General features: G+C 50.3%; 2 protein-coding genes across 2 annotated transcripts; one reads left to right on the top strand and one right to left on the bottom strand.

The window, feature by feature from the left end:
• The first annotated feature begins 1088 nt into the window (after positions 1 to 1088).
• LOC128724042 (polyserase-2-like) lies at positions 1089 to 3344 on the top strand. Its single transcript, XM_053817807.1, has 5 exons — positions 1089 to 1794; positions 2042 to 2320; positions 2400 to 2573; positions 2762 to 2921; positions 3029 to 3344. Exons 1-5 carry the CDS (start codon positions 1089 to 1091, stop codon positions 3342 to 3344), a joined length of 1635 nt encoding a protein of 544 aa, XP_053673782.1.
• Positions 3345 to 3630: 286 nt separating this feature from the next.
• LOC128722878 (endothelin-converting enzyme homolog) lies at positions 3631 to 7033 on the bottom strand. The gene is made up of 4 exons (XM_053816562.1): positions 6769 to 7033; positions 6183 to 6700; positions 5694 to 6112; positions 3631 to 5619 (listed from the first exon to the last, which is right to left on the bottom strand). Exons 1-4 carry the CDS (start codon positions 7031 to 7033, stop codon positions 4464 to 4466), a joined length of 2358 nt encoding a protein of 785 aa, XP_053672537.1. The 3' UTR covers positions 3631 to 4463.
• Between the last annotated feature and the right edge of the window lie 7730 nt (positions 7034 to 14763).

Genomic DNA, 14763 nt, shown 5'->3' with positions numbered 1-14763 from the left:
AACAGAGCGAGAGAGAAAGAGAGAGAAGGAGTGGAGAGAAAAAAACACACACCCACCACATTCCTGGCTGCACCAGGGCCGTGGGTGGAAAACCCGGGCAACAAATTGTTGCACGTTCCATTTCACGTTGGGCTGAGTGAGGCGCTGGGAAGCTGGCACATTCTTCCGCACGCTCGATTCCATTCCGGCCGGCAATCACGGCCGTAGCGCTTGGCATGCGCCGGCCACCAGGTGGCTTTATCGTGAAAAACGTGAGAAAATTACCGAACCATAGCGTCTGGGAGGGGGTTTGGGACGAAAACGGGACGAATCTGAAACCCTGGAAGGTTGGTAAACAAATTTATATCCATCTCTGCGCGACGAACGGCTCAACGGTTTGTGTGGGTGGGAATAAAATCAAACCAGTGCCCGTTGAAGAATTTTTGGGCGTCCTTTTTGGCAGGACGCATGGCGCCGGGAGCTCAAGGAGTTTCGGTGCCTCGTAATAGTTCCATAATGGGAACATTGGATGCAAATGGTTGTTGGTGCTTTAATGTTTGCTGAAAGCGGGAGAACTGCAACCGGCTCGATGGGCTATCACTCGGACGATGACCTTCACGCAGGACGAGGGTGTGTTGAGTAGTTACCGTGATTCTTTGGATCGCAAAACTACACTTCGGTTCGTATTCGGGCTTCAATCATTTATCTTTGTCGTTTTTTAGTCAATTCTTCGCCCTAAATGTACAGACTAACGATCAGCGAGTTGAATAAATTATATCATAAAGTTCAGGAATTTTAGAAATGTAATTAATTAGGATAACATTGAAAAACAATCATGAAAGTCTGTTCAATTTGTAAGTACCCAAAGGTCTAAGCGAATACAAAGTTCGAATGTAAAGCAATTATTAAAGCAATCAAAAATCAAATTACAAAAATTATCAACTAATTGTATTATCATCAACTCCTCAAATACCGACCAACTGGTTGGTGACTTTCCGTTGCACCCCATTCCGATTCCCCAGAAGTGCGTATTTGCGTGGCATCATTCGCGATCGATCCTTCCGATCGCCCTTCACACAGCAAGCTGTCAGTCAACGAATCGTTTCATCATGATTCGTCCGCTCGGTGCATCAAAGCTGCATTCGCCTCTAGCCATCCTACTCTCGCTGCTCGCCGGTGCATCCTTGACCACCACCACGGCCAACGACATCGCTTGCGGCCAGCGACCCATCGTCACCTCCGGAACCATCGCCCACGGTCAACCCAGCTGGCCAGGACAGTTTCCCTGGCATACGGCAATCTATCGATCCGAGCAGCTGCTCACCATCTCGTACGCTTGCGGTGGTTTCGTCGTGGGTGACCGGGCGATAATTACGGCCGCCCATTGCGTCACAGCCCCCAGCGGCTATCAGCTGGCGGCCGATGAGCTAACCGTTCGGCTCGGTTTGCACGATCTGCTCGTCCTGGCACGTCACTCCCAGGAACACCGAGTTCGACGGGTCCATCGACATGGCAACTTTTCGGCCGGATCACCTCGCCACGACGTAGCTCTTCTGACGCTGCGTACCAACGTCGAGTTTGGTCCATTCGTGCAACCCATCTGCCTGCCTGGTGCGGGTCCTGGACAGGAAGCATTTTCCACGTTGCGGTTCGGAACTGTGACGGGTTGGGGCTGGACGGAGGATAACACACCAGCTAGGACGCTCCGGTCAGCCTCGGTTCCGCTGGTCAGCCACATCCGGTGCCTGGAAACTGATCCGACGCTGTTTGGACCCCTTCTGCACGAGGGCATGTTTTGTGCGGGTTGGGAAAACGGTAAGTCGGGAAAATCATCCCCAAAGCAACACAAAAAGCCCCCTTTAATTGTGTGGTTAAATATTAACGGTTCGCCTTTCGGCTGGCCGATTTCGCATCAAACTTTAGCAGGGCGTGAAATTACAGCCCTAAAAATAGCTCCATGCTCCTTGCTGGGTTTTAAGAGGAAAAATCACAGGCTTACGTTGTTTTCCATAAATCCATCGGTGTGTTGGAATTTCACCTCCTTTGGCGTTCATTCCCACAGGAACTAACGTGTGCAATGGTGACAGTGGAGGCGCACTGGTGGCCAACGTTAATGGCAGCTGGACTGCTTTTGGGGTCGTTTCGTTCACGGGACTCCTGGAGCCATCCGATGACTCTCCGTTGCGCTGCAACACCAAGAGCCTGGCGGGTTTCACTAACCTACTCCAGTACCAGGACTGGATCGAGTCCATTGCTCGATCGGAAGCGGTCACTCTGTCTGTCTCTGTAGCCATTCAGCATCAGCCGCCGATCGAAACGCCTGGCAGGATTAGCGAATCAAGTGAGTGTGACCTCTGGTAGGACCTTCGTAAGGATCTTCGGAATCCTTCAACCTGAATCTGCCCTCTCGCCTCGTGCAGTGTGCCGCCGGTATCGTGTGAATTGTCTCGGCAAGGACCTCTCCTACCTGGCGACAGTCGTCCATCCTGTTCAGCCCCCACACACCCTACTCGTGATTGATTGCTTTGCCGTGCTGATAAGCGACCGCTTCCTTCTGGCACCGGCCAGCTGCCGAAAAGGGCCATTGGGCGCAGGTAAGCAGCGAGTGGGCCACTGACCGTGATGTATGATCCTTTGCCGGTAGCGCGTCGCGATTTTTCCAAACCACACACACACACACGCACACACACACACATAGGGAATAAATCACAAAACCCCCCCCCGCAGAAAGTGGGAAGAAAAGAGATAAGCTCGAAGAAAAAAAAATGCTCAAATTTTCCAGCCCCGACCGGGCAATTCATTATCCTGGAGGTGGCCGGCCAAGCAATGGACTGCCGCATAAAGACGTTCCATCAACACCCGAATTTTGTCAACAACAACCCACCGACGGAGCCGCAGGACCAAAGCAATCTCGCCCTAATCGAACTGGAACGAAAGGTGCCGTAAGTATCGCGAACCAACCCCCTGTTGGGTGGCGAGGAATCGTCAATCGCTCGGAATTGATTTGTTTTCCTTTGTGCGGGTGGAAAATTGAAACGATATTTCTCAGCCTGTCCACCTGTCAGTTTGTGTGCCTTTGGACCGGAGGTGGCGAAAGCGACACGCTGCCTGCCATCACACTTTACTCGGCCGTGAACGGCACAACCGGTGACAAATCGATCCGCCCTTCGGAGGGCCGTTGCTACGATGAGCTGCTGGGACCGATGGTCATGCTGGGCGAACCGGAAGGTGCCCGGGTCGATCGATTGGTGGGCATTGTTCTGTGGCGGAGTTGCACGAAAATTCGCTTCATCAGGCTCGACCCCTTCGTTGGGTGGATCGAGTCGGTTGTGTGGCACAATCAAAATGGGCCTACATCGGAGTAGGCTATCCGTTACACGTCGTGGAGTGTTCAACGGGCTAGCAGTTGTGATATGATTGATAAAATTACGACAGAATGGTATCATCTAACGCCGATAAAAATAAACAGGCTTCACATTATAAATAATACTAGCGGACTAAATCTGTGCTAAAACTAAAAAGTACTTCTTTGCACAAAAAACATGCAGCTACTCTCGTTGTGGTTGTCAAGGCAACCAATAAGGAAAAAGCATCACAACTCATACAAGAGGAAAACGCGTTCCAAACCAATCGAAAAGCATATTTGAACAGTTGTACAGTCTAGGATAAGGTTTATTTCATTTCAGTGATATCCTCTTAAACGTACATAGTTTTTATATCATCTTCTACTAGGAATCGACACGTTCGCCAATTGTCTCCCACAGTTTTTGTTTTGCTGCTTCTAATTTTACTCTCCCTATCCTCGCATACTGATTTTGTCTTGGCTTATGCCCTTACATTGACCTGTTTATTCCCTCCCTTCTCTCTTCAACTCTCTCTCTCCTTCTCTCTTTCTCTCTGTCTCTCTTCATAGAAAGATTATTTAATAATCCGTCGAAACGGCGCTAGACGAACTGGTGACCAATTGTTGATCTTGTTCAGCTTGATTCGTGGCTTATTATAAGATACAATCACAATTATTAATCTTACGCGCGCTATAAATTTGTTTTAAACTGTTTTAAACCATTTGCTGCTGCCGCCGTTGTCCTTTTGTGGTTGTGTTTGGTTGTGTGTTGCGCTTTCCTTACCGTAATATAAGCAGACGACGAAATACGAACATAAACTGCGAACATCGACACGCGTGTCCGCTTCCGGCATTCACCACACGCGAATGATAGCACTCATGCCGATCATAAAATAGATTCCCTTTTGGTTGGTTGCTGTCTTTGACTTAGAAAAACTTACTCAACTTACTAGAGCGCCCTACGCGCCCACGGCCCAAGTCCCTGGGCAAATTGTGCGTACGGATTTGCGGCTTTTCATTTGGCATCGAGAAACTTTAGAAGCCGCATAATACATCGAAGCGAAATGTGCACCCAAAACTGAATGCCGGTTCGTAAAACAAACGATTTGTACGACACGCTCCACGTGGGGAATAATTGTCCTTACCACACTTCGCACTTCGCCAACGGGTTCATCCCGGTCCCTAGTGGACAGTGGAAGGTGTCCGAGAACTCCTTCAGATTCGACAACGGACCTATCACACGGTACTTTGGTGGTGAGTGCGAATCCTTCTCGATCTGCAGCGTCGTCGTCTCGTCCGTAACGGCCGAACACCAGACCTGAGCAAATGACACGAAGAACAGCTGCCGGTGCGTCATATTCACACCCGGAAGTGGCAACGTGTCGGTGTCGGTGTAGCTATTCCGCTCGTTGTTGATGTACGCATGAAACGCCGCCTTAAGTCCACCATTGTCTGCGATGTTCTCACCGATCGTCTGCTTGCCGTTGATAGCTTTACCATTGATCCTGTACGCACCGTACTGCTGATTGAAGCACTCCGTCTGGTTCTTGAACTTCTCGATCGTCCGGTTGTTCCACCACTGATGCAGATTCCCGTACTTATCGTACTCCCGGCCTTGATCGTCGAACGCGTGTGTCAACTCATGCCCCATAACAACGCCCATGGCACCATAATTCAGGCTCTTCGAGTTCTTAATGTCGAAAAACGGATTCTGCAAGATACCGGCCGGGAAGACGATCTGATTCTTCGTGGGCGTGTAGTACGCATTCACCGTCGGTGGTGTCATGCCCCATTTCGTCTTGTTAACCGGCTGGTCGAGCTTCTCCAGGTTCTTCTTGAGACTATACACGTTGTAGTTGATGTTGTTATCGAAGTACGTCTTCGGGTCGATCGTAAGCTCCTGATATTTCCGATCAAGCTCTTCCGGCTGCAGGATGTAGTCCGGAAACCCGATCATGTCACTGATCGCGTCCGCCTTTTCCACCGCAAGCCGGCGCGTCTCCGCATCCATCCACCCGAGGTTCTTGAAGTTCTCCTTAAACGCATCCCGCACCTGGTTGATCATGTCCTCGGCCTGTGGTTTCGAGTCTCCGTGGAACACGTCCCGCACGAACATCGCTCCAACCGCAAACCCGAGCACGTTGCTCGTATCAGACACACAATACCGCCAGAGTTCTTCACCACCATCCGAACCCATCAGGGCCTTCCGGAGACCCTTGTACGCGTCCCGGAACGCCTTCGACAGACAAGCCGTCAGTGTCCGGACCGTCTGCCACACGAGATAGTTGTTCAGCACACTACGGGAAACGCAAACAAGCGGCAAATCAACATCAATCAATCAAACGCACCATCGTACCACCACCGAACCTACATCTTCTTCTCGTCCGTAGCGGTGTACTCCTTCATTAGGCCATTCAGCTTCTCGAGGTACTCGGGCGCGTACACGACGACACGCTCCTTCTCGGTGATCTTGCGGCGTACAAGCCGGAACGCCTCCTCGAAGTGTTCCTGCCAGTTGATGAACGGTGCCTTCTCCTGCAAGGCTGCCAACGTCATCGGATGGTAGAGGGTTTCTTCATCCCGACGCATGTCCTGTGGCGTGGTGATGTTGGCCAATTGCGTCTCAAACTCGATCACCTCAAGCATCTGTCGTCGAGCGTCCGTTTCGTCCGCTCCCAGCAACACCGACACCTTCGTCATGTAGTCGAGGTACGCCGTGAGGATCTTCGCATTCGCCGTCTTATTCAGATAGTTATCTCTCGAGGGTAGTGTCAACCCTCCTTGATCGATCTGCAAATGACAAAGATCAGTTTGCTGTTTGTTCCCATACGCACAAACACACCACACCACATCTACTCACCTGTATGATATGCTTGCTCGAGTTCCGATCGTCCTCTCCAACGGCCCACCCAAACAATCCACCCATATTGTAGCGAATCTGAAGTGTCTGGAGTGTGCGCTGTAGCGACCATCGCTGCACATCGAACCCGCTCGCATTCGCGGTCACATTCCAACCACCGATCTGACGCAACAGCTTCTGCAGCGGTTCCGCACCGAGCTTCTCCATCGTTTCGTCCTCATCGAGGCACGATTGGTAGTACAGCTTGGCTTTCTTCTCCGCCTTCGATTTAAACTCCACCAACGGTCGCTCGAGTGCGTTCTTCAACACCAGCTGGTTCTGCTGCTCAAGCTTCCCGAACAGGCCCCACATCGACTTACCCTCCGGGATGGGGTTGTTGCGGATCCACTGATTGCACGAGAACGCGTAGAAATCATCGCACGGATCCACACTCCAGTCGATCGAGTGCAGTATCTCACTCGCCGCAAAGATGCAGTGCTGGTTTAAACACGGCATTTGCTCATCCACCCCGTACGGTGCTGTGGTCGAGATAAAAATTCACCATCGATCGTGATAAAACCTCACAAACGGTACACTAACAACGTACCTGATCCTACGTGTGGTCGCACGTGCAGAATCCTCGTGCTATCGTTCGCCAGCAAACTCCCCAGCACCACGATCAGCACGATCGCGAACGCAAGCAGCAGAAGTAGCGCCTTCTCGAGCTTACTACGCGCGTTCCACAGTGACGTACCTCGAGCAGCATGATAGCGGATGTGCATCGTCGGACTGCGCGTTGTCTCGTTGATCTGTATCGATCCAATACTGCTGCTATCCTCATCCGCAAACTGCGCCTGCTTGTACCTCGTCATCTGGAGCAGAGAAAACCACGCACTTTCGTTACTCACACAAATCGATGCACTTCAACGCAATTCGATCGCATCGCATTCATCCGCAACTTCCTCAACCACGAACACCACCGGCAACTAATCGAACCGGCACGAATTGTGGAACGATCGCAACTGAATCGCTGGCGTACTCGTACTCGTTTGCGCGATCTGTACGCGATCGCCGCACCCCCGGAGGATTTCACTGTAAACAATCGTGCTCCTCCGGTCCCGGGTCCGTTTGTGCACAATGCGCGCGTGCTTTATGGGCGATAGCGCGCTTGCGCATGGTTCGCGCATTTACCCGCCAATTTGTCTGCGTAATTCGTGTACCTCCCATTCATGCCAGCCGCCTGGGCGTGGGGCCTCAAAATAGAATCCCAACCGCTCGTGGCCAGACCGGAGAACACGTGCGCGTGTGTGTGTGTGGGGGGGGGGGGGGGGTGAGGACCACCGTCACTGTCGCCCACTTACAGCCCTGAACAGATTAGCGAGAGTTTGTTGAGTTGAGCTAGCTGATACGGCTTTGTTAGGCGGGCTTTTCTTCCGAAATTTCGCACTTCCCGGAACGCGTTGGCGACTCGGAGCAGTGACGTTGCCATTGCACAATTGTAGGTTGAAGGGTTTTGTACCGAAGGGATGGCGCTGAGTTGGTTCAACGTGACCCGTGAACACTCCGGGGGGGTTGGTATTTCCCTGTAGCATTGTATGCGTGCTCGTGTGTGTGTGTGTTTTGCAATGAAGCATCGACAGAACAAATGCGCTTGATGACGCGTTTCGCTTTAATTGGGTGACCTACCTACCGAAGTGCTGCACCCCTACCAGTGGGGTAGATGACAATCCGCACACCCCATTCCAAAACCACCCCCGGGGTGTTTAGGTACGCGTAACAACATTACAATCGCTCCACCGTCTGTTAACATTATTGAACGGAGGCTTAACACCGTATCGCGGAAGAGGAACAACGAAAATAACAAAAAAAAAACACAAACACAAGGCCTACTACAACGAATCCGCTACCGATAAGTGCACAACCAACCCTACGTTCTGCGTATCTTATCAGTCGTGTCGTGTTTTCGAGCGGGCCGCGTTCGAGTGAATAAAAAGAAATTGATTATGGAACGATGCAGCTGTGGCTTTTCCGTGCTGTGTTTCTGACACGTTCCGGGAAGGGGGATGCCTTTTCGCAGGCTCTTTCCATCCCCCAGTGTGGGCTTACTCACCTGAACGGACATGATGGAACGGGTCTTGGCTGCCAATTGTCGTTGTCGCTGTAAAAACGCGTCGTTTCTGTGCCCGAATGTCTAACCTATGCTATGGGTGGTTTCCTTCGAGTTTTTTTTTTTCGCTTGCTCGTACAATGTTCCACGGTGAATGATGCACATATGGACAACACGGACACTAGCAAGGAAGCGAGCCCCCAGCTCTGGCGTTCCCGGTTACCATATTGTTGCGAACATCGCGCCTTGGGAGCTGCTGTTTCGGTTCGCTTTCTCCACTATCGATCCGGGTGCAAAGATTCCGTTTCACCTTGGCCGCAGCACCTTCGAGCACGTCTTCAAGCGGTTGCGGAGGCCCAACACTAGTGCGTTTGTTGCTGTTTCTGCTGCTGCTGCTGCTGCATCCAAGCGCAGCGGAATGGCAGCATCACGCTTGCCATACAGGCGCGTGTTGGCGATGCGTTGTTTTGCTTATCGACTGCGTTTCAACCCACCATGGGACCCATTCGCGGCCGGAAGTAGCGCGACCCCTTTTGGCTCGTGTTCCACAAACCCACAAAACCCGCACACCGTGAAACGGCACTAAATAAGGTACTGGCACTCGTGAAAACTGCACAAACTCCGCGTTTGACCGCTCGCACGTACCGTCCACGGGTTTTCCGGAGTGTTTCAGCAAAGCGGGGTTTTGTATTGATGTTGCGAACGATGAAAATAGCAGCGAATAGGAGTTTGCAGTGGACATGCGCCGGAAAACCGTCACGGCGCGTACGGTGCGGCTGCGTACTGCGCGCTGCTGAAACGGCAGCCAGTCGAGCTGTCAAACTCCTGAGACAAACCTTCTGTGCGCGCCGAAACCGATGGCAGATGGAAGATGGAAAGCCGGGAAAACGGCGTATCAAAACAAACCGCACGCTGCCCCCGTCGACCGGTAGTTTCCCACCCACGCTGGGAAACTGTCAGACGGATCCGTCAGCGCGCAATCAGCTGGAAGGGAATGAAGGATTTTCCCAAACCGGGGATCAAAGCAATCGGGGGTAATTTTACGGCACCTGTCAAGGCGCATTTTGCGTAAGCAACGGAGTCGCCCGTTCTGTGAAGCGGACGTGACGGAAGTGGTGGAATGGCGCGGGAAAGCGTAAATTAATTATACTTTTTTCTTTGAGGGTGTACAACCATCAAACCAGCGTGTTCGGCGGGAGAGAAAGCAAATAAACAACGCAATTGATGTAGCGCTGTGTATAGTTTCTTGATCTATCTCTATTTATAAACATTCATCGGAGGTGTCTGATCAACATGGTGTATTTTTTAATCGCTTTCGAATTTTGATTACCGCATCCTTCTTTAAGAATAAATACAATAAAGTTTAGAGCACAACAATCGCATACATCTAACTGTCGGTAACAAATTTTCCTATCATTTCATGTCAGCTTTTAAAATTGTATTAAAATTTCAAAAATTCTGTGTTTTAAACCAACTAATGCATTAATCTTATTTAGCAATTAGCCTAACAATGCTAAGCTAACGCCACTTTGTACTTTGATCAGATTTTTTAAATCTTTCGTTTCAATGCCTTTCATTTACCACATCTCTCTAGATGAAAAGCATCCTTGAAAGTTAAATTTCTTGGTCCTTTTTTCAAATAGCTCTCGAGTACAACATGAATCTCAACAGCCAACCATTTGCGCTGGGTCAATAAATCAGAACTCACGCGAATCGCCAAAAAGCACTCACCATCCGTGTTGCTCAAATCTCTCCGAGGGGAAGGAATGTCCTTTTACATCTGGCAGCCTCTCTCTCTGCCTGGTCACTTTTCTCCTCCCCGAAAAGGACACGGAATTCTCCCGCTAGCAGTCGTGCCAACGGCCCGATTGGGCAACCCAAGCTCGGCTTCGGAAATCCTAAACGCGTGCTCTAGCATCCTGCTATCGTAAGCGTACGGCGCGATTTCTTGTCCCTCTGATTTCCCGACCACACAATCAAAAACTAGGACAGAAAGAATTTTACTACTGCCGCTACTACTGCTAGCACGCTACTACCACACGCTTACAATCCACCACGAGGCCACCGAAGTAGACGAGATGTGGTGTGTTCTCAGAAACCACCGTGTTCTCGGTGTGCACCGCGGTTACGGGATGGATTGTGACGTTTTTATTCCACGCTGCCGATGCCGAGCTTCTCGAGAGGATGCCGGGCTTAGCGAAATGGGGAGGGGGAAAGCTCACAGAAACAACAAAAAAAAAACACCCCGAAAGCCATTAAATTGCTGGCCTGCTGCCGAGCCCTTCGAAAGTTAAAGAGGCCACCCACAAAAGCGAAGGAAGGCCATTTGGAAATAAAAACAGACAAAAGTAGGTGCCGCTGCCAGGAGCACTTGGGAACGTTCCACGGAGTGCATTGGTCGTTGCACATGCCGGTGTTGTACGGTCGGGTGGGGGAGCTCGATGGCAAGATTCATTGAATTGCAGATATTCATAATATGCAATAAATTTGATGATAAACTTCTATTTTTGAACCACCAAGCCTACTTCGATGAAGATCGTATTTTTCCGTTCGCCAAGCGCGTTCCTTTTGTGGTTCTTTTCTGTCAAACGTGTGAGCATTTTTCGCTACATATTTGAATGTTCTCTTGTTTGAGTGAACAACAAAATAAATGAACATTTTATTGTTTGCAAAGAAAAACTATCATTCTATGGCATTCGTTTAAAAACGAGGAGCTATGCTATATGTCAGGTTTTCCCGTGGCCATTCGAATCGCAGGTGTCACTTGATAAAACACAATATGTCGCCATCAGCGCCATCAAGACCCTCCTCAATTGCAACTGGTTCGGTGAAAACCGCCCGATTTCGGGGGGGAATTTTGTCCGACACACCCCAGCTCCCGGGCGAACCGGATGCCCGACGCTTTTTGGCACCAAATCGCATCTTTAGGCGCAGCTTCGCCTTCAGCGGGCCAACAATGCGTACCGGCTAGCTGGCGCTGGACATTCAGGATGCGTCCGTCGTCAGGTCTGCTGGTGCCCCCGTCATTGTACGCAGTGTGGCATTTTCCTCGCCCTTTTCTCGCCACCAGCCTCCAGCCGCATGTCACCGTGCGGGATCGGGGGGTTTTCCGGCCAGCAAAATTAAAACATGCTTCTTCGACCCGCCACGGCTGCAGACTCGAACGCGACCGGTCAGCCCAGTGACACGTTCTGGCTCCGTACGCGTTGCGGTAGAACCCAAAGTGATAGAACGAAAAAGAAAGAGAGGAGGCCGCTTTTGGGGCTGTTTGGTGACCCAAATTTAAAGTCAAATAAAATCACCCGGAAAACGCCCCACCATCGGAACCGAACTCCAAACTCAATTATACGATGTATTGTACAGTCAAATTCGAACGGTTAGCGTTTCCCTCACGGGGTCGGTCAATGCCAAGCCTCCCAGTAGTGGTCCGGGAAAACCCACCGATCGGCATTCGGCTTTGGCTCGGATAATATCCGTCCGTTTCGTTCAGCACGCTGCCTTGACGTGCGGTTGAGGTTTTCCCTGTTTGGGTTGAGCACGCGGAACTTCAATATCGGCCACATGCTGATTAGTCCGGACATGGCCTGGGCCGAAAACCTCAACGTTTGGTTGCGCTGGGGGTTGTTGCAGTTAGTTTCAAACAACTATCCGCATGCATCTCACCCACGATCCTTCCTATAGCCCGTTCATCACCAGCCTGTCAATGGAGCGAAACACGTGCGCTTGGTGTATCGATGGTGGAAAACTCGAGGCCAACGTCAGCGTTGCAGAGGGACAAAAGTTTCGAGCGAATTGGAGCCAGCATCCGTTTCGTCGACAGCTCGCGGGAAAAGGCTAACCTTCCGATACGCGCCGCTATTATAAATTTATTGAACGCAGCAACAGCCGGAGCCACTGTGCGCGAACCCTGCTGCAGCTGTTGGCTGGTGAAAGTTAAGGTGTGCTTGCGCGTTATTATAAACTTTAGCTTCGTTGACAGTTTTCAGGTTGTGGAAAATACATTTACCTTCCGTTTCGGCGCTTTGCGCACTATTAACGTTATTAATGGAGCGATGATTTTGCCCTCTGTGCCGCACAGATTTAAAGGCTGACTATACAAAAGGGCACACATAATTAAAACTATTGTTTAAGGACATTCAGGACGCCTGGGTTGCTGTTTCGTAATGATTAATACCACCGAAAGGAGCCCAAATCAAATCGTTCCGATTGCTTAAAAGGCAGGTTCACTTAAAAAAAGGGTCTTAAATCTTTGCAAATCAATTTCAAATATCTATGGGAGTGAGAACGAAATGCTGCGATTATACCTGACGTAAAATATCTACCAACCATACTCAAAATATCTCATCAATTGTCAATAATGATTTTTCTTATTAAATCCCCTTTCCGTTTCGTTGGTAAGACTGCTCAAATAAAATACCGCCAGACTGACATTCCCCCAGTAACATGGTCAATGTCGCCGTTACTGCTCAACTCCGCATCATTGCTGCCACTCTCCATTTGCGTCCGAGCATTCGACGTCACATTCGACAATTCGTTTGTTAACTTGATGACGGTCGAGCTGCTTACTAGCAGCAACCGAAACCGTACCGATGTTGCCGTGATTCTTCGCAACACCACACCTGTGTCCACCGGCGAGTGCATTTCCTTCGATGGTTCAAGCTTGTCAGCGATACCACAGCATCGTACCACTCGAGGCCAAAGTAACATGGGGCCTTCTCGAGTGGTGTCTCCATTGCCCAAAACCCCCCAGTCGTCTCTTCGGAAAATGGACTGCTTTTTCCTGCTTCCCATTTTGCAATGTCTAGTTCACTTTTGGTGGAACATTTCACTTCCCAGGACACCACCTGTCAGGCGAAGGCGAGAGAAAGGCGATCGTAGTAAGCAAAGCTTACTGCCAGTAACCGACCAACCGGGCTACTCGATGCCGGCTCGCGTTTACTGGTTCGGGTTGAAAGCTCGTACCGTAAAAATTGATCCATTTCCCCCGAAGAACGAAAATGCAACACCACCACCAGCGCATTCTGTTCAAACCGGGCCCGAAACGATGACGATCGACAGCAGATGGTCGTGATAATTTGCATACGAGAAAGCGAAGCATTGAATTATTTAATTGCGATCGATTTTCCACCTTTACAGGTCGGTTTCGGGAGCTTTTCAACAGCATATACCTACAGCACCGTGTGGTTTGCGTGTTATTTTTTATGCCCCACGTGAGATGATGCGCGAAAAGAGCTGCCATTAAAAATGCAAACCACCCAGCAAAAAAATGCTCTGCCACAGTGTAAACATTTGTGTGCATAATGGCAGCACTCACTCACCGGCAAGATAGTGCTCTTATCAGTGCTCCATTCAGTAATGGAGTGTTGAAGGTTGTTTTTTTTTTGACCACCAATTAATTAGCGCATTTATTCAATTTAATTTGTGCCTAATTATGGCGCTCGATTTGGGAGCCATTTGGCATTAACTTGCTGTAATGAGCAGGTCAAAAGCAGGATAAGTGCTTTTTGCTCGCCTCGCTGAACCGGCCATGACGTAAGCATGGGCCGCGCTCTTCGCTCAACCCACTCTCTAACGATAAAAACCTCAGCCACGGCGTGTTTCCGTATTGCATTTCGTCAGCATTAATACGAGCTCCGCCGTACGGATGGGAATTGATTTTTCCGATATTGGAAAAGCGTCGATCCTGCTCGGACAGCTCGGACTCGGAACGCCACTCGACGGCTATCTTTTAGCCGAGCACGTCGAGAAAAGCCGCAAGTCCTGTTCAGGATCCCCATATGCCTGGCTCCGTGTAGCCGAGTTCCAGCTGACCTCACGTACCCGTGCCACCGAACCACCGTCCGTTTCTAATTATGAAATATGCAAATAAACAAAAGGCATATTAAATTTCACCACCGGACGATCTTATTTATTCATCGACGCGGAGCGACCGCTAGCCACTCGGACGGCATTCCGGTGGTGATCCGTTGGCGCTAATAACGACCGAACCGGACTCGTACGGACGCCAACCATATGGCAACCATGCGCCTCCATCGCGTGGAAAGCAACGGCCGTACGAGAGCGAAAAATAAAGCACTGCGAATGGGATGGGTATCGTTTTTTTTTTCTCTCTCTCCTCCTTTTGCTGGTAGCTTTCACGTGTAGCCTCACACACACACACACACACACACACACGCCGGTACCCATCGGTCAGCATCGGAATCCAATCGCACCCGTGCCAGTGCCCGGACCTGGGAACAATTTCTACATTGTGTTTTTCAGTTTAGGAGAAAATATGCCCAGGTGGCTTTTTTATTCTCTTCTCCTCCTTTACTGGCTACTTCGCAAATACTCACCTCTGCGCGAGTGGGTGGTAAATTTTATATGGCATATTTTTGCCCACGTGACGTACGGTGTGGCTGAATGGGGGGGGGGGGGGGAGACGTTATTTTTGCACAAACCACGGAGCCGGAGTTGAGTAACTTCATGCAACATTGATTGAAGGTGGAGATGGGT

Source organism: Anopheles nili, chromosome 3, assembly GCF_943737925.1.
Source record: "Anopheles nili chromosome 3, idAnoNiliSN_F5_01, whole genome shotgun sequence".
NCBI lineage: Eukaryota > Metazoa > Arthropoda > Insecta > Diptera > Culicidae > Anopheles > Anopheles nili.
The sequence above is the reverse complement of the archived record's forward strand: the minus strand, read 5'-3'. Positions and strand labels throughout refer to the sequence as shown.